The sequence below is a fragment of the Microcebus murinus genome, chromosome 11 (assembly GCF_040939455.1).
Source record: "Microcebus murinus isolate Inina chromosome 11, M.murinus_Inina_mat1.0, whole genome shotgun sequence".
NCBI classification, from domain to species: Eukaryota; Metazoa; Chordata; class Mammalia; order Primates; family Cheirogaleidae; genus Microcebus; species Microcebus murinus.
Window position 1 is genome coordinate 81,803,846 of NC_134114.1, and position 27,899 is coordinate 81,831,744.

Sequence of the window (27,899 nt, forward strand, 5' to 3'; positions counted from 1 at the left end):
CCCTAATTTACACCCAGACCAAGCTGAGTCTGGAATTGATCTCTAGTGCCTTGAAAGAGATGTTTGAGGGTTTTCTATGTTGGTTTGTTAGTTTGTTTTATATTGCATCCTGCTTTTTCAGTGTTGTACAGGGGGAGGGTGGGGCTGAACCTACCTAAGTTATTATTGTCTATAGAGGAAAAGCTCTCAAAATAGCAAACTGTTATTTGTTTTTTAAATAGAGTTATTATTTAGGATAATAAACCTCCTGCCTGCCAGACTACTACATTCTTTGAGGAAAAACATTTGACAATATATATGGGGCAGGGGGCTGGAATTAAACCCCAAAAGTGCTACTCAAATGGAAAGTATTGCCTTTTTTTATTTTTAATGTTTTTAAAAAATCAATTTTGTGGATATATAATTTATATACAATAAAATTTTTCAAAGATTTTAAATCTATAGTTCAATGAAGTATCAAGAAATTGAACATTTCCACAACTCCCCAAAGTTGCCTGTTTCTGCTTTGCAGTTAGTCCCTCCCACTTCCTGCCACAGGCAACCACTTCTCTGATATCTAGCATTATAGATTAGTTGTCCTTCCTTAGAATTTTACATAAGTGGAATTCTTATATATGTATGTAAAGTATATCTGGATTTATTAGCTCATCAAAATGATTTACAAATGCTCTATTACATGTCTCTGTAGTAAGTTCATTTTTATTGCTGAATAATATTCAATTGTTTCAATATTTGCAAATCAGTTCTCCTTTTGGTGGACGTTGGAGTTAGTTTTTTGGCCATAACAACTAGAGCTGCTTCAAACACTCTTTGATGAGTTTTATTGTGGATATATGTCTTCATTTCTCTTGGGTTAATACCTGCTAGAATAATTTCCGAGTCATATGGTAGGTGCATGTTTACCTTTATAAGAAACCTCCAAATTATGTTCCAAATGGCTACGTCATTCTGCATTCTCACCAGTAAAGTATCAGGACTCCAGTTGTTGTATATCTTCACAATCTCATGTTATTTTTAATCTTTTTAATTTTAGTATCATAATGGGTGTGAAGTGCCATCTTACTGTGGTTTGTATTTGTATGGTCCTTTTGACTAAAGATGTTAAACATCTTCTGATGTACTTATTGTCTATTCCTCCATCTTTAAGTTTTTCTACATAATTTCTTGAATGTAGGTTCTTTTTGTCGTTGAGGTATGAGTTCTCTGTATGTTCTCCATATTATATCTTTATGAGATATAAATATAGTATTGCAAAAATGCTCTACTAGGTTGCAATTTGCCTTTTCATTTTTAAAATGATGCCTTTGGAAGAACAAATGTCTTAATTTTTATGAAGTCCAATTTTCATTTGTTTCTTCTATAGTTAGTGGTTTTTGTACCTGTCTAAAGAAACCTTTGCTTACTGACTTGATTGTGAAGATATTCTCCTATGTTTTCTTCCAGAACCTTTATAGCTTTCGCTTTATATTCAGATAGAAAGGCTATATATGTGAACTATTACATTTTTAAAAATCCAGTGTTGTCCATGGCTACCCAGGACATTTTAAAATCCTAGTTAAGGTAGATTTTTACTTCACGATGTCTGATTACTTGTTATAAGTTGGACTATAATTCATAATTACATTTCAATATGTCTTTGTAATGGGGTAAAAGTGCACTCTAACATTAATAAGAAACCTAAATCATGAATAAAATATATTAATGTCATTCCAGGATTAGATTCCTTCTCCTTCTCCTTTTACTTTCTACTCCCCTCTTTTTTCCTTCCCTTTCCCTTCTTTCTTTTCTCTTTATCTATCTCTCTCCCTCTCTTCTTCTCTCTCCCTCTCCCCCCATTTTGTTTCTTTCCTCATTCCTTTTTCCTTCCTCCATTTAAAAAAATGTTTTTCCCTTGCTAATGTTATTATATTGTATGGTTTAATAGCTGAGATGTTTTTAGATGGTAAAATATCCCCTAAGTAATCAATTTTTTAGATTAGATAACGGGATGCTCTTTTATAATGGCATATTTCTATCACTGGCCTTGTGCACCCTAGTGATATTATAATTGATGTTTGTTGCTTTATTATACCACAGAAAATTACTTAGAAAAGATATGAGACTACATGAAGAGTCATAGACAGCTGTAACTCATGGCCACTTTATATGTGGCAAAATTAGCTCTTAGTGATATGGTTTGAGTAGAAAAATAATTCTCTAAGATCAAGTGAGAATTAAAAATTTTGCATTGTAAGATGAAACCCTCAAGAAATTATGACAAAACTTTTTTTGAAATGACATATAATAACAGCATAAGCTTTATGGTAGGTAGAAAGTGCATTCTGTCTTCTGATTACGATAATACTGTCATTTTGAATTGTGAGATTTCTGATAGAAGTTTTATGTAATGTGGATTTTAATATCCTATTGTGTAGTAACATTTCCTAAACTTGTTTTACAGCATCTTATGGTTATAACTTCTTAGTGTGCTATTGACTGAGTGGTCTGAATGAAGTATCCCTTTAGGTCTATTTCCCACTGCCTCAAATGCAACTTACAGGAACTGTACTCTTGCTTGTACTAAACAACTATTCTTTTTCTTTTGTGTAGGATAAGAAATGGATTCTCAATCATGAAGATGTCATATTAGGAGAACTACTGGGCAAGGTATGTAATCAACTGAGCAAAATAACCAAAAGTCTCTGTATTGATTGAGAACTCTGCAGATTTTTTCATTTTCTTCAAAGCTTTTCTTAACGTGCATTCCAGCATGCGTGTTACACATTACTACATACGATACTACATCCATTCTAAATACTATGATGTTCACTGAAATATGTGAAAATCTATGAAGGATTTCAGGAGGTTTCTTAACTTTTTAAAATAGTGTATGTGTGTTTTCCCCTGGAGGAACTAAAAGCCATAATCATTTTATTACAGTGCAGTAAAGCCAAACTAGTGAGCTGAGATTTGAAAAGAAACCGAGAGGTAATAAAAGTCTAAATAAACACCTAATAGTGTTGTTTCATTTGTTTCTGGTTATATGTGATAGTTTAGAAAAAATGAAATACTGCTCCTTGGGATTTTAGGATTCTGTATAGAATTGCTGTATATAATAACACTACACATATTTCAATATAAATATTCATGTTGTAACTAGCTCTATTAGTGGTCAGACAAGGCAGCTATATATAAAGTCCATTTTCCAATCTAGCTGGAAGTTTCTTCCAACTCATAGGCTATATGAAAATATATCTAACAATGACAGAAATTTGGTAATCAGATAGACTATTTGAAAATTTATTAATTTTTTATTTATAATTGAGTTCTAATGAATAAATATTAACTTTTTTTGGTCAATGACTTAATTACTGATGCTTCCATATGAAAGTAGGAATTAAGTTTAGCTTCATGGTGTGATATGAAAAATAGTAAAAAATACATATATTTAGGGAAAGCTAACATACATTTATGAGTGATCAAAACCATATCTAATTAAGGCTCAGCATTTTAGATAAATGATTATTACTTTTTTGATTCATATGTAAACTTGATGAACTGACTATTTTTTAATCTCCATTGAGAAAGTGAGTCTTTGTCAAAATAATCTACTTTGCAGGATTCTTACCACTTATTTAAAAATATCTTTTCTAAATGGAAGCATCAAAGTGCTATTGGAAAACAAATTTTTATTGGCTTATTTAGTAGATAAGTTCTAAAGAACCTCAAGGTAAAAGCAGTAGCTGGTATATTTATTTATTTTGTCATAGTCTCCTCAGTCTTAAGGAAATATTCCTTCTTTTCATTGCACACTAGGTCAGTAACTCAATAGCAGTGATTGAGTCACAAGTTATTACAAAGAAATTAATTTCCATGATAATACAATTAAATGCTAAATTATAAAACTATACTACTTGCTGAAAATATGTTGAAAAGGACAGAATTTTTTAGTACTAAAGAAATAATATTTTCAGTTAAAGAGAAATATTTCAACTATTTTTATGTTTGTAAAGTATGGCTTATCAGGAGAAATTTAGCTTCTTAGTAAGGCTGTTTCAAAGAAGATTTATCTTAATGACAAGCAGCATGTCAATGTCAATAAATTTAATCATTTTAAATAAAAGACTGACTTTAAGAGAGACTATGTAGCTTAATTTCATCGAATATTTTGAGTACTATAAAATGATTTGTCATTTTATATATTTCACTACTGATTTTGAATGAATATTTACAGCTTTAGAATGCATGCGTGATTAAAAGAGAATTAGCCATGGTTCCTATCCTTACGGACTTTGGAGTTGAAAGATAATCACAAGCCAAACCATGTGTTTGAAAGAATAAGGATGCACCTTCACAATAAAAATAAAACAAGAAGTGTCAAAGTGAAATGTCATAGATATCAACTGTCAAACTTAGTTCTTAAGGAAATAGGACATTTCAGATGTAATCATCTTTAGTAATATAGAGCTTAGGGAGTAAAGGAAACTAGGTAGAATGAAACTTACTTCTGACAGCATCAATTTAGGTTTCTCCTTTTATTCTTTTTCAATTTTTTTCCCATTTCTTGTGAATTCTCCTCTAGCCTCAGGCCTCCACACGTGTGTTGTGTATAAAGTTGGAGAACTGGTAAAAGCAACATTACCAATCTTTATTTCCACTCAAAATTCTGAATAAAGCTAACAGAGTGCTTTGATTCACTCAGAACGCTTTGTTACATGCTTTCCTTGTATTTGGCAAAGATTTATGTGCTGTCACATACCCCAAACAATGAATGTATTTCTATTTGCAGGGAAATTTTGGTGAAGTATATAAGGGCACATTAAAGGATAAAACTTTCGTTGCTGTTAAAACATGTAAAGAAGATCTCCCTCAGGAGTTGAAAATAAAATTTTTACAAGAAGCCAAGTGAGTTTTCTAAAGTAATATAAAATTTTTATTTATAATGCAAATGATTCATTAAAATGTGAGTTTGAAGACATGTTAAATTGTGATTTGCTGAAGTAGAAATAGGCACTTTCATTACCCTCATAAGTAAACACTTTAACGACATGCAAACAAAAAGTTTTTGTTTCTGAAGTAGACTGTAGGTTGACTAGGCAATCTAAGTCAAAGAACCAGGCATTAAAAAGCAGTAAGTATTCTTTATCCTTAAAAACTATAATATTTTGCTTTTATCACACACACATATACACATATGTATATGTGCAATACTATGATTGTCTTTATATTAAAAATGTTGCTGTATTACATATATAACATATATACATTTAGATATATAATTATGTCTGCCCTACCCTCCTTAGATATTATGGTTTGATTTCTGTTTTTCCAGTTGTTAGGTTTCTTTTCTGAGAATCTCAAAACTACCCCTCAGCTTAATGTCTGGCATGTATTCCAAAATTTGTGTATTGTTTCTTCTCTAATTGATTTTCTCAGACAGCAGTTTTCTCTTTTTGCTGTCATTAGCTAAAATTTAATATTTTACCTTGCTACCCCTGTGTTGCAGATAGTTAAAACTATTCTATTAGTAGTGAAATTGAGTATATACAACAAAACGCAAAACAAATAGAAAGGTATTTTGGACAGAGTAAACTAAATGGACATATGGGTAGATGAATTCATAGACAGATGAATAAATGGGTGGGAAAGAAGGAGAAGGATAGTTGGATCCATAGATTTTGTGCCATGGGAGAACAGTGCCATGGCAATGAGAGAAATATTCGCAAATCCCATGGTATAGAACATTTTGATGTACATTTCTACATTCATCTAAAATGAATATTGATGGCAATGGATTAAATTAGTTTAATGAACTTAATAAATATCTATAATATAAAGTTGTAAGCCTTTTCCATGTACATTATCGGCAATTCAGAAAAAAATTCTGATGATAAATTAAAAGGCATGCTATCACAATTGAAATTCATAACCTCATTATTTTATAGTTAGACTTTGTCTATATTATATTTTTTACAGTATTTAAATTTATTGCTTCTCAGCTGGTGATTGTTTTATTGTTAACCCAAAGAGTTTAATTTCATAGTTTTATGTTAAAAGTGAAAATTATATTTATGCAAACTTCTGAGTGCCCTTTAATAGACTTTAGAGCTATATATTTAGGTTGATTGTTACCTGAGTTTATGGTATTTTGTGTAAATTTCTTTATTGAATAGTTTCTAATTTAAGAAATAATATCTTGGATTAAAGTCAAACATAACTTTATTCCAACTTTCTTTTTAATTTCTAGTAGAAGTTGCAAGCTCAGAGTTATTGATAGACTATATCCTTTATCTTTAGAATTTTCTTCACTCTGTCTTTTCATTTATGTATCATTATTTTTTCTATCTAAGACATTTTTCTTTTATCTATCCTTGCTTTAGTTGTACATGTGCAAAACATGAATTTTTTTCTTCAAGGTAATTTTTTCATTCTCTTAGGAAAAATTACTACATTTTTCAAATAAGAGTGAATTTATAACTATGTCAATAGGATAATAAGTAATAAAATTTGATAATAGAAATAATCAGGACAGACAGGCCTCTGAAGAAATCTAATCTATTTTTATCTCATTCTTAGAGTCCTGTGGATGAGTCTGTCTATTCTATTTTTATAAACCTCTGGTGAAATTTTATCTGATCCAAACTAAGTCTACTTTGCTTTAGCTTAAGTCTCTGTTGAAACTATTATTCTATTTTTTCCCCTTTTGCCAACTTTCTCAAAACTTCTGTATTTTACTATTTTGAAATTGATCATGATCATCAGAGTATTTAAATACCACAAAATCTAATGAAGTGATTACTCTGTGGCATTTACCAGTAGGAGATAATTTCTTATTTTTAAATGTTTTAAAATCAAGTATGTGCATTAAAAAAAAAAAGATGCTACCCTAGCAGCTTACAGTTTTTAGTCCACTAGTAGTTTTCAGCTATACTTTTGTGGTTGTGGCTAAAACCAGATACAACACTTTAAAGAGAATTCTACATGTTTTGGACTGATTAGTTATTCCTGTTTAACATGGTTATTAATCATTCAGAGCAAATAATAATTTCTAAATGAATATTAGTTGAATTAAGGAGAAGTGACTCATTTGCAGCTATGTTATGTTGCCAGTATTTATCAATACAGTCAGCCTTTTGTATACGTGGGTTCTGTGTCAATGAATTCAACCAACCACAGATCGAAAATATTCACAGAAAAAAATAGATTATTGCGTTTGTACTGAATATGTACAGGCTTTCTTGTCATTGTTCCCTAAACAATGTAGTATAACAGCTATTTTCATAGTGGTTACATTGTTTTAGGTATTATAAGCAATATAGAGATGATTTAAATTATACAGGAATATGTGTGGGTTATATGCAAATACTACACCATTTTTAATAAGAGAGATGAGCATCCATAGATGTTAGTATCCACAGGGGTCCTGGAACCAATCCTGCACAGATAGTGAGGGATAACTGTACTTTTATATATATATCCCATTTAACATAATTTAGAGTCATACTGAAATTTTAAAAATTGAATTATTAAAGTGTATTCTACTTTTAGACACTATTCATGATCATAAATTAATGCTTTATTATTCAAATGATAATTATTCTTATACTTTTCTCTCATCTAGAATTCTCAAGCAATATGATCATCCCAATATTGTCAAACTTGTAGGAGTTTGCACACAGAGACAGCCTGTCTACATCATTATGGAACTGGTTCCAGGTAATATGATTTGAGAATTTTGCTTGATGACATTTTAATGTCATATTTTATTACTTTTATATGTTCAGTCTCTGATTTCTCCTTGTAAAGTTTCCAAGGATTTTGTTTAACATTTTCCTGATGACAGAGAGCTCATACATATACTCAATATTTTTATAGGCTATAAGACACTGCTGTTTTCTAGAAAATGTCAGCCAACATTTTTTAAGAGATGGATTTATTATTAGAGTGCAGTTCCACATCACATTCAGTTATATGTAATGTTTATGTGTGAAAAGCTGTTTAGGAAAAATCAGTCTACTTAGTTTGACTTTATAACATTGATAGTACTATCTTATATTTAGTTCATTGTATGTCATTTTCCAAGTATATCTCCACACATCCTCTTCTTTGATGGCTATATATAATAATCTCATGGTGCCTTGGCTCACTTATGAATTATGAACAACTTTCATATGTGGACATACGTAATAAAGGCAATCTGTCTAGGAATATGTGCTGGCATTTTTTTCCTGGTGATTTTCAACACCTCCAGGTCTTTGTTATCAACTTTTGATAACAAACAGGGACAACTTCTAACTGATACAGTGTGTTTTTAAAGTTTCTTTTTTTATTCATCTTTCTGTTGTAGAAAATACAATCAAAAGGTAAAATTAGATCTTACAAGGCTTATAAATATAATATTTAATAACTGAAGGGGATTTGTTTTACCATTACCATTTATTTACTCATTTTAAAGAAATTTAAATGAATATGAAAAATATTTCTAACTTTAATTAAAACACATTAAGCAAATCTAATATTGTAGATTGTTCATTAAATACTGTCTATATAAGTCTTCCCATATTTAGGATTATTGCTCTAGTTTTATTATATTACTTTGCTTGCTCTTTAAATATTTCTTGATATTACTGTATATCTGCAAGATACCTACATCATCACCTTGATCTCCATCAAGATAGCATTATTTCTGTTAGGTGTATTGTACGTTTGAATGATTTCATCATTTATGATCTATATCTTAAAATAGCTTTCAATATAGTTATGAAAGTAGAAAGGGTATAGTCCAAATATTTAAAAATAATTGAATAGCCTATAATTATAATTAAAATTTAATTAAAATATTTATACCTTAAAATGTATAAATATTATAAATACATATTAACATTTATAAGGGCACAAATGAAAACTCTGGATAATAAGGAATGCCAGTGAGAAACTTAATAGTTAGGGAGTAGGGCAGACTTGATGAGGAAAGTTGATTTTGGTCTTACCATGATGGTTAAAGGAGCTTAGATGCAAATTCCAGATGGCAAGTCCAAATTGAATAAAGCAAAAGAATATAGCTTCATACAGAGAGGCAAGTGTTTATACACTGACTCGTAACCTCTGTTTATATTTTTTAAATGAATAAGAATAATAAACTTCATTAGAAAATTCAAAATGTAATGAAAGGTAGGAAAATTCAAAATGAAAACCTCTCAAAAATACAATTATATTTCAAAGCTAATTGCCATTTACAGTTTTTGGTTTTTTCCCAGAAAAATGTTTAATGCAGGTACCTTAATTTTATGCAAATGTTTTAACCTTAATTATGAGAAAAATTATAACAATATTTCAGATCTTGCTTTTTAAAAAATTAATGCAGTATGCAATGGTGTCATTGTTTTATGGTCATCCGTATAGTTCTACCTTTTATTTTTTGTAATGGCACAGAACATTCCCTTTTGTAGATTTACATAATTTATCCAACCAGTCCTTTATTTATGGATACTTTGGTCATTTCCATTTTTATTATTTGATTTTACAAACAATGCTCAATGACTATCCTTGGACTCATTGCAAGAATCATTGGGAAGTATGTCTGTAGAGTAAAAATTCAGCAGTGGGATTGTGAATCTGAGTTTATATATATTTTAATTCATGGTAAATGTATTAGGTTTCTATTGCTGCATAACTAATTATCACAGCCTAAGGACTTAAAACAATTCCCATTACCTTACAGTTGTGGTGGTTAGAAATCATCGGGCTAGACTGGATTCTTTGCTCAGGGTCTCATAAAACCCAAATTTGGTTCTGCTAAGCTCTTATCTGTAGGCTCTATGGAAGAATCCACTACCAGGCTCATTAAGTTGTGGGTAGAATCCCTTTCCTTGCAGCTGTAAGTTTGAGGTCCTAATTTCTTTGCCTGCTGTCACCTGGGGGCATCTCTCAGCTCCTTAAAGTTGCCTGCATGCCTTTTCACATGATCTCTCCATCTTCAAAGCTGGCCCAATACACATCCTTCAAGTGTATTGAATTTCTCTGACTTCCTCTCCTGTTACCAGATGGAGACTCCTCTCTGCTTTTAAAAGGGTTCATATGATTAGATCAGGGCCACCTGGATAATCTCCTTATTTTAAGGTCACCTGTGCCATAAATGACAGATATTATGAAAGTGGTATCTATTCGTGCTCATAGGATCCAGGAATTAGAGTGGTACATCTTTGAAAAGCCATATTCAAATTCTACTAACCACAGTAGATTTTGCTAAATTTTCTTAAAGGCTAGTTGAAGTGTAGAATATGAAACCTTCTCACTGAACTTTTCATACTCTGTTACATTAAATCCATTGGTTGATCTTACAATTTGAATTCATCTTTTAACTATACATTATTTCTTAGCATCATGCTTCGGTCATTTGGAAGATATCAGGTCACCAGGTTATGGAGATGTTCCAAATAATGACACATTGCATTATACAGTATCAAAAATCACATTCTTTAATGTCACAACTAGTCTCATCAGAAAAGTACTAGGCTATCAAGCTCATGGTGGCAGAGATACTTTTTCCAAAATTAAAAAAAATTATTATGGGTATATAATAGTTATATATCTTTTTTTTATTTCAGCATATTATGGGGGCACAAATGTTAAAGTTACGTTTGCCCATTGCCCCCCCCCTCGAGTCAGAGCTTCAAGCGTGACCATCCCCCAAATGTTGCACATCTCACTCATTATGTTTGTATATACCCATCCCTTCCACCTGACACCTGATAAATGTTATTCCTAATTGTCCACTTAGGTGTTGATCCATTAATACCAATTTGCTGGTGAGTACATGTGGTGCTTGTTTTTCCATTCTTGAGATACTTCACTTAGTAGAATGGGTTCCAGCTGTATTCAGGATAATACAAGAGGTGCTATATCACCATTGTTTCTTAAAGCTGAATAGTACTCCAAGGTACACATATACCACATTTTATTAATCCACTCATGTATTGATGGGCACCTGGGTTGTTTTCACAACTTTGCAATTGTGAACTGTGCTGCTATAAACATTAGAGTGCAGGTATCCCTTTTGTAGAGTGTCATTTGATCTTTTGGGTAGATGCCCACTAGTGGAGTTGCTGGATCAAATGGTAGATCTACTTGTATGACTTGAAGGTATCTCAATATTGCTTTCCACAGAGGCTGAACTAGTTTACAGTCCCACCAGCAGTGTAGGAGTGTTCCTCTCTTTCCGCATCCACACCAACATTTATTGTTTGGGAACTTTTTGATAAAGGCCATTCTTACTGGAGATAAATGATATCTCATTGCAGTTTTGATTTGCATTTCCCTCATGATTAGAGATGTTGAGCGTTTTTTCATATGTTTTTTGGCCATTATTCTGTCTTCTTCTGAAAAATCTCTGTTGATGTCCTTTGCCTACTTTTTAATAGGGTTTGATTTTTCCTTGCTGATTTTCCTGAGTTCTAAATAAATTCTAGTTATCAGCCCTTTATCGGATGTGTAGCTTGCGAAAATTTTCTCCCATTCTATGGGTTGTCTGTTTGCTCTCTTGACAGTTTGTTTGGCTGTGCAGAAGCTTTTTAATTTGATCAGGTCCCATTTGTTTATTTTTGTTGCTGCTGTGATTGCCTTTGGGGTCTTCTTCATAGGGATACAACGAGAATCAAATCAAGGTAATTGAGGCTATCAAGCTCATGGTGGCAGAGATACTTCTTGCATAATTTTTAAACAATTACTAAAGGTAAAAAATAGTTGTATATCTTTATAGAGTACATGTGATGTTTTGATACAGACATACAATGTGAATTAATCAAATCAGGGTAATTGGAGTATCTAACATCTCAGGAATGTATTATTGCTTTATGTTAGGAACATTCCTATTGTACTCTTTTAACTAATGCATTCCCTAACTTATCGTTGATTATAGGAACATTCCAACTGTACTCTCTTAACGAATGTATACCCTAACTTATCATTGATAAGAGTTACTTTGTTGTGCTATCAAACACTGTTCATTCTGTCTGTCTATCTAACTATATTTTGTACCCATTACCCAGTCCCACTTTATCCTCCTCCCCTCCAAAATGTTACTTTTCATTTGAAAGCTCATATTTCATCACTGACAACAAAAATTATCAGGTTTTTATGAGGAGTCATGCTCGCTATTTATTTTTGAGAAAATGTGTGCGAAATATCTAATTTTCAATTAACTTATTGTGATTCCTTCTCTTTTTTAAAAACTTTATTGATGTGTAATTGACATACAATAATTGTAGCATGTATAAAGTGTATATGAATGGACATTTGTATACACCTGTGAAACCATGGTCTCAATCAAGGTACTGAATACATCTATCACCTCAAATGTTCTCATGCCTCTTTGTAATCCCCTTTTTCTACCTCCTGTCCCACTGAACCACGTATCTGCTTTTTGTCACCAAGTATCAGTTAGTATCACTTAAAACTTTATGGAATCATACAGTAAGTATTCTTCTTTTGTGTCTTTTCACTCAGCATAATTATTTTGAGGGTAATGGGTATCAATAGTCTATTCTCTTTATTGCTCAGTAGAATTCCATTTTATGAATATACCACAGTTTATCCATTCAGTTGTTGGTAGACTTTTGGATTGCTTTCAGTTTGAGGCTATTACAAATGAAGTTTATCATCTATGTACAAGTCTTTATATGGACATATTCTTTCATTTTTCTTGGGAAACTAGTAGTAGAATGAATGGCATATATGATATTTGCATGTTTAAATTCTTAAGAAACTACCAAATTGCTTTCCAAAGCGATTATACTAATTTACATTCCCAAAAGTAGTCTATGATAGTTCCACTTCTTCCACATCCTTGTCATTACTTAGTCTGATGAATCTTTAGCCTTTCTAGTATATCTGTACTTTATTGTGATTTTAAATTGCCTTTCCCTACTGCCTAATGATATTGAGCATTTTTTCATGTGCTTATTTGGCATTCCTATATCTTCCTTGGTGAAGTATCTGTTAAAATAATTTGCCCATTTTTTACATTAGATTGTTGGTTTTCTTATAATTTAGACTTGATTCTTTACATGTTCTGTGTACCAGTCCTTTTGCTCACAGTCTGTGTCTTTTTCATTCTCTAAACAGTGTCTTTTCAAAAGCATAAATTTTTAATTTTCAATGAAGTCTAATTTATGAATTTTTTCTTTTCTGGATCATGCTTTTGATGGTGTATCTAAGAAACCTTTGTTGAACCCAGGGTCACAAAGATTTTCTCTTATGTTTACTTCTAGAATTTTTATAGTTTTAGAGTTTTTATTGCAGTCTATGATCTATTTTGTATTAATTTTTATATATGTTGTAAGGAATGGTTTGAAGTTCACATTTTTGGCATACAAATATCCAATTATTATAGCAGCACTATTTATTTAATTGACTGTCCTTTCCTGATGTTTTAGCTTCTTATAAAATCCATTTTCTTATACATATGCATGGGTCTGTTTTTGGACTCTGTTCTTGTCTGGCAGTCCTTTTGTTTGTCTTTATGCCAATACCAAAGTGTTTTAATGATGGTAGCTTTATAATAAGTCTTGTCTCAGAAATCCAAACAGTCAACTAACTTTTGATAAGAGTGCACAATTGAGAAAGAATAATTTCTGTGATAAATTGTGCTAGGAAAACTGGTTTCCACATGCACAAGAATGAAATCAGACCCTTATTTTATACCATACACAAAAATCAATTCAAAATGGATAAAAGACCTAAATATCAAGACCAGAAACTACAAAACTCTACTCTTAGAATAGAATATAGGGGGGAAATTCCTGGACATTGGCTTTGGCAATGATTTTTTTTGATATCCCAGCCAAAGCTCAAGCCACAAAAGCAAAACTAAATGCACTACATCAAACTAAAAAGCCTATCACAGCAAAGGAAACAATAAAGAAAATGACAAGGCAGCCTATGGATTGGGAAGAATATTTGCAAACCATATATCTGATAAAGAATATCTAAACTTTATAAAGAACTCATACAACTCAATAGTGAAAAAACAACCTAATTAAAAAATGGGCCAAATAACTGAATAAACATTTCTCCAAAGAAGCACTAAAAATGTCCAACACGTATATGAAAGGTACTCAACATTATTAATCAAGGAAACACAAATAAAAATCACTATGAGATACTGCTTCACACTCATTAAAATGGCTATTATCAAAAAGTCAAAAGACAACTAATGTTCACAAGAATATGGAGAAACGGGAACCCTTCTATGCTGTTGGTAGGACTGTAGATTGGTACAGCCATTATGGAAAACAGTATGGAAGTTTCTAAAGGAATTAATAATAGTTTCCAGGTTTCCCAGCAATTTCTTTTCTGGTCATATACCCAAAGCAAATTTAATCACCACCTTGTAAAGTATCTGCACTCCCATGTTCATCACAGCATTATTCACAGTAGCCAAGATATGAAAACAACCTAAATGTCTGTTAACACATGAATGGATAAAGAAAATGTAGTACATACATACAATGGAGTGTTATTCAGCCCTAAAAAGAATAAGATATTGCCATTTGCCACAACATGGATATGCCTGGAGAACATCATGCTAAGTGAAATAAGCCAGACATAGAAAGAAAAATGTTAAATGATCTCATTTGTATATGGAATCAAAAAAAATTTCAAATATGCAAAGAACCAAACTTTGGTACCAAGGGCAGAGGACAGGGAGGGAGGAAATAGATCAGAGAATACAAAGTAGCAGATCTATACAATGAATAAGTCTAGAGATGTACAATATGAGGCCTATAGGTAATAAAATTGTACTGTATGTAGGATTCATGCTAAATGAGTAGATTTTAGCTGCTCTTGCAACAAAAAACAAAACAGAAAACAAGTGGGTAACTACGTAAGATAATCATATGTTAATTTGCTTCACTATATAACCTTTTTACTATCAGTATGTCTCCCATAACATCATGTTATATACCTTAAATATACACAATATAAGTTATTTTTAAAGAATAATAGGTCTTAAAATCAGGTAATGTTAGTCCTCTGGGTTCTTTTTCAAAATTGTTTTGGCTATTAGAGATCCTTTGCATTTCCTTATCAATTTTAGTATTTTTCAGTTTCTATAGAAAGGCTTGCTGGAATTTAGATTAGGATTATATTTGATCTGTAGATCAACTTGGGAAAAATACACTTCTTAACAATATTGAGTCTTTGGAACCATGGAAATGATGTATATCTCTAATTATATAGGTCTTTAATTTCTCTAAGCAAGGTTCTGTCAAGTTTAGTGTATAGGACTTTCCATTTAGGACTTCCAGATTTATGATTATTTCATTTTTTGTGATGCTATTATAAGTAATTTTAAAAAATCTGCTATACGAATTATAGAAGATGTATTTAACAATACCAGTCAACCTGACCTCGTCATGTTTATAAGACACTCTCCACATCATCACCAGAATACACCTTCTTTTCAACACACAGATTTACACAAAGATTTTTTTTGCCAAGATATATTCTAGGGCATAAAAGAAGCCTCAGTAAAATTATGAGATTTTATGTTCTCTGAACACAATGAAAATAAGTAGAAGTCAATGCAATAAAGATCTCTGAGAAATCTCTAAATATATGGAAACTAAATAGTATACACCTGAATAACCAGTGAGTCAAAGAAGAAATCAAAGGGAGAAATTAGAAAGTATTTTGAAATGAATGAAAACACATCTCAGTATCTTTATCGTGCCCATATAGCAACACTTAGGGAGACAGTTACACCACTAAATGCCTGTATTAGAAAAGAACAAAGGGCTCAAAGTAATGACCTCAGCTTCTACCTTAAGAAATTTGAGGAATAAGAACAAATTAAACCAAACTTAGTAGAAGAAAAGAAACAATACGGATAGTAGCAGAAATTAGTGTAATGGAAAACATAAAAACAGTAGAGGAAAATGATGAAACTAAAAGCTAGTCCTTTGAGAAGATCAATAAAATTGATAAATTTCGACCCAGACTGATTAGAACAAGAAAGAAGACAGAAATTACCAATATCAGAAATGAGGTGACATCACTACAGAGTTTACAGATATTAAAAGGATAATAAGGGAATATTATGAACACTTTATGCAAGTAAATTTAATAAGATAGTTGAAATGGACAAATTTCCTTAAAGATACAACTACCAAATCTCATTTATGAAGAAATAGGTAACCTGCATAGCCCCATATCTTTTAAAGACTTTGTCATTAAAAAAAAAAAAAAATCCCTCAAAGAAAACTCCAAGCCCAGGTGCCTTTACTAGTGAAGTATACAAAACTTTCAAGAAGAAAGTAACACTGATTCTATATAAACCAATTCAAAAAGTTGAACACGAAAGACTACTTCCCGACTCATTATTTGAGGCCAGTATTATCCTGATTCTCAAACCAGAAAACAACATTACAGGAAATGAAGACTACAAACCAATATCATTCATAATTATAGATATAAAAATTCCAAGCACAATTTTAATAGAGCAAATTTAGCAATATGTAAAAATTCATCATGATAAAGTGGGGTTTATACCAGGACTACAAGCTGGTTTAACATTCAAAATCAGTTTAATTCATCATATTAATAATAAAAAAGGAACTATGTGATCATTTCAATAAATACTGATAAACATGGCAAAATCCAACATCCATTCCTGATAAAAATTCTTTGTAAACAAGTAATGAAAGAGAATTTCTTCATCATGATAAAGAGCTTATAAAGGAAACTTATATATAACATACTTAATGGCAAATAACTGTTTCCCCTCTTTATATTAAAAATAAGACAAATATGCTTGAGTTGCCACTTCTCTTCAACACTGTAATGGTTGTTATAGCTGGTACAATAAAGAAAGAAAAAATGTAGGCCAGGTACGTCGGCTCACTCCTGTAATTGTAGCACTCAGGGAGGCTGAGGTGGGAGGATCGCTTGACATCAAGAGTTTGAGGCCAGTCTGGGCAACGTAGTAAGACCCCGTCTTTACAAAAAAATAAAATAACTGGGCATGGTGGTGCATGCCTATTGTCCTAGCTACTCAGAAGGCTGAGGCAGGAGGATTGTTTGAACACAGGGGTTCAAGGTTGTGAGTTATGATTGTGCCACTGCACTCTGCCTGGGCAACGGTGGGAAAACTCTGTCTCAGAAAAAAAGAAAGGAAAAATGAAAAAAGTAAGCAAGAAGTAAGTAATATCTTTTGACTGTTTGAGGTATTTTTCATCTTTGTCACAATATTTATTTACCAGTGTTTTAAACTAAAACACTAGGTACTATGTTAACATAACACTAGATAGTGTCAACTGCAAAAAACTTAAAAAGTAATTTTTTTATTTTGAACTTTTTGATAATTTAAGGTTGATAACAAGTTATATGTTTCTTTGTCTTCAGTGATTGTTCTCTTTACACATGGCCTTGAATCCTCTAGTCATAAAACTGTTGTCATGAAAATTGGGCCAAAATAACAAGTTTGAAAATGATGTACTCATAATTTTATGCCATTTTCAAGTTAAGCCTTGGTAACAACCTCTTCCTATTTTCCACTTCCTTCTCTCAGTATATTGCTCCTAACTTCACCCTTTTCCTTTCTCATCAAAAACAGATGTACACCTTAGAATTTGTAAAGATAAATGAGCAAAAAAGCATATCGTCCCTTTGTAAAAATGTCTACTACAAAAATGAAAACCTTATAAGCATATGGTTTTAAAAAGCATAGAAGAAACTAAATAGACTTGGCTGGCTTTTAAAAACTGTAGAATCTCTATCTCCTTCTCTTCTTCCTCCCCTTAGTTCCTCCCTCCCTCTGATTCCAATATACAGTGAGAAATGTACATGGTTGTTAAAAGGTAGTAGAGGGTAGTGGTAAAGAGCTTGAGCTCTAAGTGTTGGTGAGTACTTTGAAAAATCCACAAAGCTCATACTTTGCTGGTAGAATGTAAAATGGTACAACCACTTTGAAAAAGTTTCATAGTTTCTCAAAAAATTTAACATATATTTTCCATAATGACATAACAATTCCACTCCTAGGTATCCATACAAGAGAAATGAAAACATATATCTATGCAAAGATTTGTATGAAAATGTTCATAGTAGCATTATTTATAATAGCCAAAAAGTAGAAGTAACTCAAGTGTCCATCAACTAATATGGATAATCAAAATATTCTATTCATACAATACATACTATTAAGCAACATAGAGAAATGAGCTACTAATACATGCTACAATATAGGTGAACCTCAAAAACTTTATACCAAGTGAAGTCAGATGCAAAAGACTATATGTTAGATAATTCCATTTATATAAAAGGCCCAGAAAAAAAGACAAATCTACAGAAAAGGAAAGCAGATTATGGTTTTCTGGGGTTGGGCTACAGATGGGTATTGACTATATACAGACATGAGGTTTCTTTTTGGAATGATGAAGATATTCAAAATATATCAAAACTCATTGAGTTGTACATTAAGCTAGCTAAAATTTATGTATATAGACTGAACTTTTAATATATCTCTTAAAAACAAAACTCAAGAGCCAGTCTTAGCTGAAAGCTTGACTCAGTCACTTGCGAGTTGTGTAACCTTACTCAGCTGTCTTTTAACCTCTTTGTGCCTCAGTTTCCTTATCTGTAAAATAAGAAGAGTAGGGTAGTTAAAAGAACTAATGTACTGTGTGTGTGCCAAGTACACCTATGTACATGTATACATAAATATCTTAGAGTGCTTGACACATAATCACTTTATGTGTTTGTCCTTATCATCATCAAAATTATTATTATTTTATAACTGACGGAGAAGAAAAAAGTATTTAATTAAAATGACGGCTGTAATCCAGCCAGAACTTTAACCTAAACTCTGAACCTGCCCCTGCTCCTTATCCTAACGCTAGTCTTCTCTAGCCAAGAAAGACCTCAGAACAGATTGGGAGGTACAGTTTGTCTTCAATTCCCTCTTCACTGTCATTTGTGATTTTTTTTTTTTTTTACTTAAATGTTTTAGTTTGTAGCCTTCATGGTCTCACTTTCCTTTTAAGTAAAACTGAAGTGGCTGGATTAAAAGGTCTCTGAGTTTTAGCTATAACCTATAATTTTTTAATTGCTATGAAAATTTTTGTTGAAAATTTTACATGTCATAAAACATTCTTATACTACTTCAAAATAATCTCTGTCCTTTTTGTAAAAGGCATGATAGAGAAATAACCAGCTAGTCTATATTTTTATAAACATAGCACAATAATATATATCTTACATTTACATAATATCTTACACTTGTCAAAGCACTTTGATTAACATCGTCATTTGTTCTCCCAGACATTATTGTTATCTCCATTTATAAATAAGCTAACTAAGATTCAGAGATCTTAAAGGGACACATCAATGTCTGTTAAATAGAAAGTAGGAAAATAGTACTATTTGTATTTCTATTATATTATTAGATTTACAAGTGGGTCAAAATATATAATCTTTTTTGAAAAAAATGCAAATGAAAAATCAAGCAAAATGCTTGTACAAGATATTCTGTGGGTAAAAACATGAATCCTTGTTCCATAATTTCTCAGCCTTGTGCACAGATAAGTAAGTAGCTTTTTTCAGTAAACAGGAAAATTTTTGAGTTACTGTTCTCTATACTGGGAATCAAGCTGTGGAGAGAAGATTTAGAAAACCGGTAGGTTAAAAAACAAGCTTTAATAACTGCTTAGTGTCTAATAGCCAAACAGTTTCTAAAATGCATTATGCAGAGATTTAATATGTTCCTGTTCTTAACAGATAACTGAGCCCTTTGGAATCATAAATCCAAAATATATTTTAACCAGGGCAATATTGGAGAAGATTATAAGCATTTGAGAATTCAAGTTTAGAGTGAATACTCCTAGATGATCCTGTCTTTATTTGAATCATCTCTAGAATTACGAATACTTTGCTTGCTTGCTCATGTGTTGCTGGATAAGTAAAATCAAACAAAAGTCAGTTCTAAAGGGCAATGAGAAATACAGAAAACAAACAATAAAACCTCTAATATACTTAAAAGATGGCTCTTTACACATCTATTGTTTATTATTTAGAAAGTCAAATGAGAGGATTTTTTTAAGTGACAAGCTGTGTCTTAAAGGAATATTTATAGTGGAGGCAACTGTCATTGTTTGTGGTTTAATTAGGGCTGCCACAAGATATCATGACGGATAGGAGACTAAGCATCTAACCTCTAACTACGATAGTGTCTGTGCAGACTCTGGATAGAGCTGACTAATTTTAGCAAGCCTTTAAAATTGTCAGTCTCCACTCTTTCTTTCACTAAAGATTTGTAACTGCTTCCTTCTTTTTGACCTGTATGTTCTCTTCGAGTTCATAACTTCCTGGAACTAATTAAATGTTACATTATCTGGTACACTGCTCAGCTCACACGGTGTCATGGCCCTTGGCAATCATCAAACTCATCTTAACTTTAAAATGACTTATGGCTTTGGAACTTTTAGAGTTAATGAAGAGTTTTCACCAGGCATCAGACATTGTCAAAATACATCTTACCTCTATAAGATAACATCCTATTTATGGTTAAAAAAAAGAAATTGAGGTCATCAAGTTTATTTTGTTTAGAGATTTGGGGCTTAGAAATCCAGACATGGTTATTAATATTGTTCTCATAAATGTCTTTAAGCTTTCAGGAGAAATCTTTCAATTGTCAGAATTCCTTTTCTTTTAGTTATTCATTTCCATTTGTAATACCTGTGGTCAATTTCACTAATTTTTGCCAAAATATTATTTTAATGAACATTTCATCCCTCACATTCACTATGAAATTTTATATTTTGTGTGATTTTTAAAAGAATCAATTATGTGACATCACACCTATAGAAGGTTATTACAGTCATAACTAGAAATGACAGTTCCAGCTCCTTTGGTAACAAAGTCCAGCATTTTGGCTCTGGATACTTGCTTGGCATTTGTTTCTATCATTCCTCATAAATGTAGAAAGGATAAATGATGCCAACGATTTGAGGGTTGAGGAATATGTGGCTTCTGCCCCGAGAGCTCTTAAAACCTGAAACTGACTCATTTCCTTAAATTGCCAATTGTGTAACAATATTACTTCACAGTAGTCAGTTTCGAGGTCAAGAGAAAGGACAACATAGTAATTCTCAAATATTTTGTGTGAAAAATAATAAGGTATATCAACTCAGTGGCTGAATTTTTATAATGTTGAAAATAATTACTACGGAAAGACCTAATTCTGTGGAATTTATTGATTATTTTATGTTATTTGAAGATAATGATAGAATAGTCTTTTAAAACAACTTTGATATATGAGCCTCAATGAATGTCATAAATTAGTTCACTGTAGGTTTCAACTGGAAGAATGAGTTTTTTTTCTTTTATGTTGGCTGATGTTATGATATCTAAACTTAAAACATTCATTTTTGTATTTCAAGCATATTACATTAATGAAAGTGAAAATAAATGCTCTCAGCTGTCATTTTGATATAATATAAAATATTTCCAAAACAACACTTAGAAAGATAGCATTTAAATTGATATTTCTTTCTGAGCCCAGTGATATGTTGGGTTGCCTTACTGTTTCATTTGATACCTAATATTCCAAAGCAAATACAGATAGAATGTTTTAAACTGGCCATTTCACCAGACACTAAAAGCAGTAATATCCTTTGAAATTGGAGTTACTTATTTAATGTATATGTGACATAGTTGATAACCTGTTGGTATTTTACAGACATGGTATTGACCTTTTCCCCATATTGTTTTTCAAGTGGATTACTCCCTTCGAATAGGCCACTGCTTTCTAGCACTGCATATTCTTTCTTAGAAGTTAAGCTAAATGCTAAAGACTGAAGAAGAATGTAAGAAATGAAACCCAAAACATGGCTATTCCTGTATCACCTCTTTGACAAGTGGTTTTAAGAGGTGCCAAGGAATTTTTTTTTCTAACAATGAGTAAGAATGTTGATATGTTATACTAAGCATTAAGTTTTCATAGTACATTTGAGCCATAGGCGTATTGTGTATATCTCAGCAATATGACTCATATGCTTTTCGTGTTCTAAGTTCCTGATGGTATTTATGCCTATGAGTAAGTACCTCCTGCAAAGAGGCAGATGGCTGTTGAGCAGGTCAAAGCATGCTCTGAACCATACTCTTGCTCTTAGATCCTGTTTTTAAAGTGACTTTATCGTATTTGAAGTTCCTTAACAATTGAAAGGAAAGTGTAGGAGTTATGCATACACGTGTATCCTTCCACATGGATGAACATTTCTTTAAAGGAACTGATGAGTTTTACTGTTGCTTTGTAGGTTATGATTCTTATGTTTTTTTACTATACGTGAAAGTGTTTTAAAATTCGCAGAGATAAAGTTTAACATGGTAGTTTAAATGATAAGAAAACTTGCTGTATGTTGACAGTCTGATTATATTTGATGTAAATGTTAGAAGTATGAGCAGGACTAGTAAAACTGTGGTGAATTCAATGGAAATAAACAAATTTTACATAAAATGGCTTGCTTTTACAAATGAATAGGTATTTCCTGAATAACCTATCCAATGTATGTGAATCTAACAGTGCATATCAGTATGAGATTTTTTTTATTTTATCAGAATTAGAAAGAAAATAGTTATTTCATTAAAGCAGTTGAGAGCCCATACTATTTTTATAATATTAAAAGACAACTGAAAATAATTTGAATCAAAGATTTCAAAAATACTTATTCATGATTAAAGTTGAAAGTGAATATGCTGTTTTATTTTTCCCAACTTGCATTGAAATACCAAAATATTCAGACTCTATTAAATAGAAAACAGATAGACGCTTCATGTCGGCTTTAACCAAAGATATTGTAATGCTATTCTTTTATTTGTAAATTTTATTCCTTTCTAGTTGTAATTAGCCTCTGTATTCAGAAATGATAGCCAGACAAAATCTGGACTACTCTTAAGTTTGTGGAAGAAATAAACCTTATGCATTAATATTAAGAAGGTAAATTATTCTACTTATAGCTGATACCAACATTATTTAAGACTAAGTATTCTGTTGGATTATCCATTCATTTGTTCAGTTAATAGTTATTGAATGCCTGCTATGAACGCCAGCTGTTGAGGATACAATAGTGAAGAAAATTGACCAAAAACACCCCTATAAAAAGTTAAAGTAAAAGCCTGCTCTCATGGAACTTACATTCTAATGCAGGAATAAATGTGTTAGATAAATAAGTAAAATATGTAGCAGGTTGAATGGTATGAAAAAATAAAGGATAGAAAGAGGAGTATAGCGATTATTGAGATGTGTAGAGATTGGAATTTTAGAGTGGTCAAGGAATTCCTCAGTAAAAGCCTGATGAAAATGAGGGAATAAGCTATATGGATTTCAGGAGGCTGAGCATTCCGGGCTTCAGGGAATAGCCAAAAGAGCAGTGTGGATGAAGTAAAAGAGTATGAGGAGAGAAAGTTAGGGGAATGGAATTCAAATCATGCAAAATATTATAGGTCATAATAATGATTTATTTTGATTTAAGGAGTCATCTTGTGATTATGCTTAACTGAACATGTTAGATTCCTGCTGTCCTTATCAGCTTTCAAGGGTAAATAGTGTAAACGGAGGCTAACATCTATGACAAATCTAATGGAAAATACTGAATATCTTTTAGGCCCTTCAGGCCTAAGAGTCTCTGTTTTGTCATGTCAAGTAGACAGGAATGTATATATTTTTGCTATCTCTTCTTTTCCCTTCAAAAATTTGAATAAATTTTAAGGATGAAATCAATCTTCTACTTGCTAAATGCTCATTTTATGACCAGTAAAATTAATTACTTCTGGAAATCTATTATGCATTTTTTGCTCATTTTTTTCAGCAGTTTTCTGGTCACATTTAATCTTTCTCTTCTCATTTAGGTACTCCTTTTTTCCCTTTATAGGCTTTCAGATGCTATATAACATAAAACATCTTCATAAATTCATCTTGAGGGATTATACTTTAAGCATTGTATAGCCTCATCAGTGAAAATGTGAAAACAGTATTAGAAACTTTCATTATAACAAGGTTTTGTATATGTAGAACTTACTTTCTTTTTCTTTATTTGCCTCCTTTTATCCTTTTTTATAAACCAAAGTAGATTGTCATTGGTACCAATTTATAGATGTGCTTTTCAATTCTGGACAGAATACAATTCAGTATCTGACACAGCTATGCCTGAAATTGAGAGCCTAATAAAGCACCCAGAAAATGTAACCTTTGCTTGAAAGAATAAATTTACCTCAATTCTTCTGTGTCAAACTTAAGAAAACAGTATCATATTTGATAATATCTACATTTAGAATTAAAGGTTTTATACAGCAAAGTGAAAGTGATTAAAGAAGTGACTTTCTATGGCATCTTTAATAATTTTTTACTATAAGACATTATAGTTATTAAATATTTTCATAAAAAGTCTGCTTTTAAGATTTTTTTTTTTCTTTTCTTACCTGTTAGAATATGGGGAGCATTTTCTGGATCATTGATAAAGACTTGGAAATGAATTTATCTTGTAAGATAATATTGCTACGAGCAAATGGTTGAATCTCTGTATTTTCTATTTTGGCTGCTATAAACTAAGAAAGAAATCCTTCCTATAGTTAACATCTATCATGATCTTATTCGATTTGTCAAAAAAGATGAAAGACTCAGATACTGTATCTTTTTACAGTTTTTTACATCTTTAAAAGTACTTTTTAAAAATAAAAGCATTAAAATAAAAGACCTTATTAATATATAGAGATAATTATATATGATAAAATTTATAAATATTTACATCACTGAAATTATTTAAAGAATCAAATTTATACTTTGAAATTTTTTAAAGTAAGAATTTTAATGTCGCTATAATTTGATAGAGCTTTATTTCAAAAATATTATAAACCAGTCAATTTTCATGAAAATAAACCCAGAAAATGCAATCATTAATTTTTTTTATTGGAAGCATATATATCATGCTGTACTTAAGTAACTTGGCAACTTAGAAATACACTTATTTTTCTTTAAGACTCCATTTTTTTAATAAACCTATTACCTGTGGGATTTGGATTAATTACATCATTCATTAAATACATATTGAGCTCCAGCTGTGTTCCTTATAGAATACATTGATGAAAAATACATCCATAATCTCTTCTCTCAAAGAGTTCAAGGTGTAGTGGGACAGACACATATTTAACAATAATCACAAATTTATTATTTCAAATTTTGCTATGGAAAGAAAAGAGTTTTGCTCAGAGAGATGGCAACAGATGGTACCTAATTCATCTTAAGGACCTTAGGAAACATCTCTAGGAAGGTGGCATTTGCATTAGTATCTGAAAGGTAAAAATAATGTATCTTTGCAAGGGGCTGGGGGAAAGGCACAGAGAATAAAGCAAGTGTGAAGGCTCTGAGGTGGGAAAAGACTTTTGTGTGTGAGGAACAAGAGAAGAATATAGTGAGCCCGAGAGAGACTGGCATAATACAAAGTTGGAGAAGTAGGACCTTATAGGTCAGGGTAAGCAATTCGATTTTATTCCCAATGCAATTGTGTTTTAGGCAGTAGAGTGACTTTTATTTTTTTTTTATTGCTTTCAAAAAGTATATAGGGAATACAATGAACAAACATCTTTCTGTCCCTGACCCCAATTCTCCTTGGTTTCTCTTCTTGGAGACAGCTGCTCTTACTAGATTTTTGTGGGATTTTACTGTTATTTTTTTAAAAATTTTGTTTTTTTAATGTTGGTTTTCTCCTTTCAGAGCTTTTCTATGCAAAAAGAGATGTATATGCGTAAAAATCTTTTTATTTTTTAACACAAATGATAGCTCACCTTACACACCATTCTGCACTCTGTATTTTTGTTTTTTACTCATCAAATTATCTTGGAGATTTTTCACATAAGTATATATAGATTTATTCTTTTAATAGTTGAATAGTATCTTTGTAAGCCCTCTTGACAGTTATATTTTTCTAGTCATCTACTACCACAGTAGGACAGAGTGCTTCAGTAAAAATTTCTGTAAATGCATGTTTGCTCTCATTTTGGAGATACATTTTGGGTTTAATGCTACTTTCTTGAATATCTAGGAAATATTCATAAATATTTCCCAAAATGTATACCTCTGGATCAATAGTTCAGGTAGCATTTGATCTGAACTCAAGAGATTTCCAGAAAAGATAAGTTCTCCTGTGGAGGCTGTGCTTCCAGAAACCTTTAGAGTATTTTAGATAAAAGCAAATATATGTAAGAGATGAGTTTATAAATAGCAAACCCCATATCTAGCCATGATGATAGTAGAGATTTTATGAATAAGAGTATCAGAAAGTATTTTTTCTTACCTTTATATAATTTCTACTGTAACCAAATTTATTTCATCCCTGAGTACTTGATTATGGAGTCTGGATTTCTTTAGAAAACTGAGAAAGCCCAGTGAGAAAAATACCCTTTTCCCAAAGTATCTGAGTCTACTCAGTCATTATTTGTGATACTCTGTTGTTACTCACTTTAACACTTATAAAACGAGATGCTTGGTGAAATGCAAAATGCACCACAATTCTTATTTAGAAGCTGGTATGCTTGTGAGTGACTGTTGCCAGTATAAACATGACCACTGTGCCTTTGGACCCATATATGGGTTTAAGTTCCCACTCTACTACTTCGAGCTGTGTGACTTTAGGCACGTTACTTAATCTCTAAGCCTCAACATCTTTACTTATAAAATGGGGAAAGAAAATAATATTCAAAGGGTTAAATGAAATAATGTATGTAAAGAATGTGGCACAGTTCTTTAACACACTCTAAGTTCTTAGTAAATATTAGGTGCTGGTAAATTAATCTGAGCTGAGGAACAACATTAGATATATTAATAGATTAGATTTTCAGTTCAATGAGCTATCATATTCTATAGTTTCCAGATATTTCAGAGTAAGCAATATCCAACTTTTTCTAAACTCTCAGTATTTTCAAAGCACTAGTAATCACCCATTTTGGCTTAGAATGTTTTTAATTAAAATGTTAACTAATTAAAAATGAATCTGAGACCTTCATTTCTTTCTCATTCTACTAAGACCATTACCAAATAATTACATTTTAGTTTAACAGAAAGGGTGCTATTAATGTGTAGATCAGTAAAATTTTCCTTGATATTTGCAAATATTAAACCTTTAGATTCTAAGGAAGAATGACACAGAAAAACACAATAAAATTAAAAAATAGCAGCTTTCAGTGGACCAAATATTTTATCAAAGGTCAGCCATAAATATAGAAGGGACTGTTTCTGAGGTGAGATACAAAAAATAGTTATTTGTAATAGGAAAGAATTTGTAAGGCAGTTGGCCCAAGCAAGATCACAGCTCATCAGAAATTCATAGTAAGAGATAGACAAATCAAGTGGATCATAATAAGTAGGTAATTTGGAGGACAAGAGATCTTTAGAAAGATCAAAAACTGCCAGAGATGGATAGGAATGAATGGAGGAACAACTTATGAAATATGTTGAGACATATAGGAAACCACAGTATGTAAGACAGGGTTAAATGATTAAATAATTTGGTGGCACTGTCTCCACCCCCTGAGTATAGTGACTATAAATTTATGAAGAGTTTAATTTTAATAGTTGAGATGAGAAATGATTAAGCTATGAGTAGTTTTTAGATCCAAGTTGGGTTGAGTTCTGGCAGTATTCCAGAGAAAATGACAAGGTGGTTGCCAAAAGGAGGAAAGACATTGATGTCAAGGATCTTTCAAAATGCCCTTATATTTCTAACACAGTGCTGAGATATGTGGGTATGTGTGTTATCCACTTCAGAAAGGTGAACCATGGGTTTTTTTCTGTTGGAATAATGTCTAAGTGTTAAGGAAATAAAAACTTTAAATGTGATAGATGATGACTGAAAGATTTGGTCTGTTTCACTTTA

At 31.6% G+C, this 27,899-nt stretch overlaps 1 protein-coding gene across 5 annotated transcripts in view; it reads left to right on the forward strand.

Moving 5' to 3' along the window:
- FER (FER tyrosine kinase) overlaps positions 1–27,899 on the forward strand; it is a 382,557-nt gene that overhangs the window by 241,229 nt on the left and 113,429 nt on the right. For all 5 annotated transcript variants that reach the window (XM_012790246.3, XM_012790244.3, XM_012790243.3 and 2 more), the window contains 3 exons: positions 2,590–2,646; positions 4,769–4,884; positions 7,601–7,695. In XM_012790246.3, the coding sequence (XP_012645700.1) occupies positions 2,590–2,646; positions 4,769–4,884; positions 7,601–7,695 (268 nt within the window). The remainder of the gene's footprint in view (positions 1–2,589; positions 2,647–4,768; positions 4,885–7,600; positions 7,696–27,899) is intronic.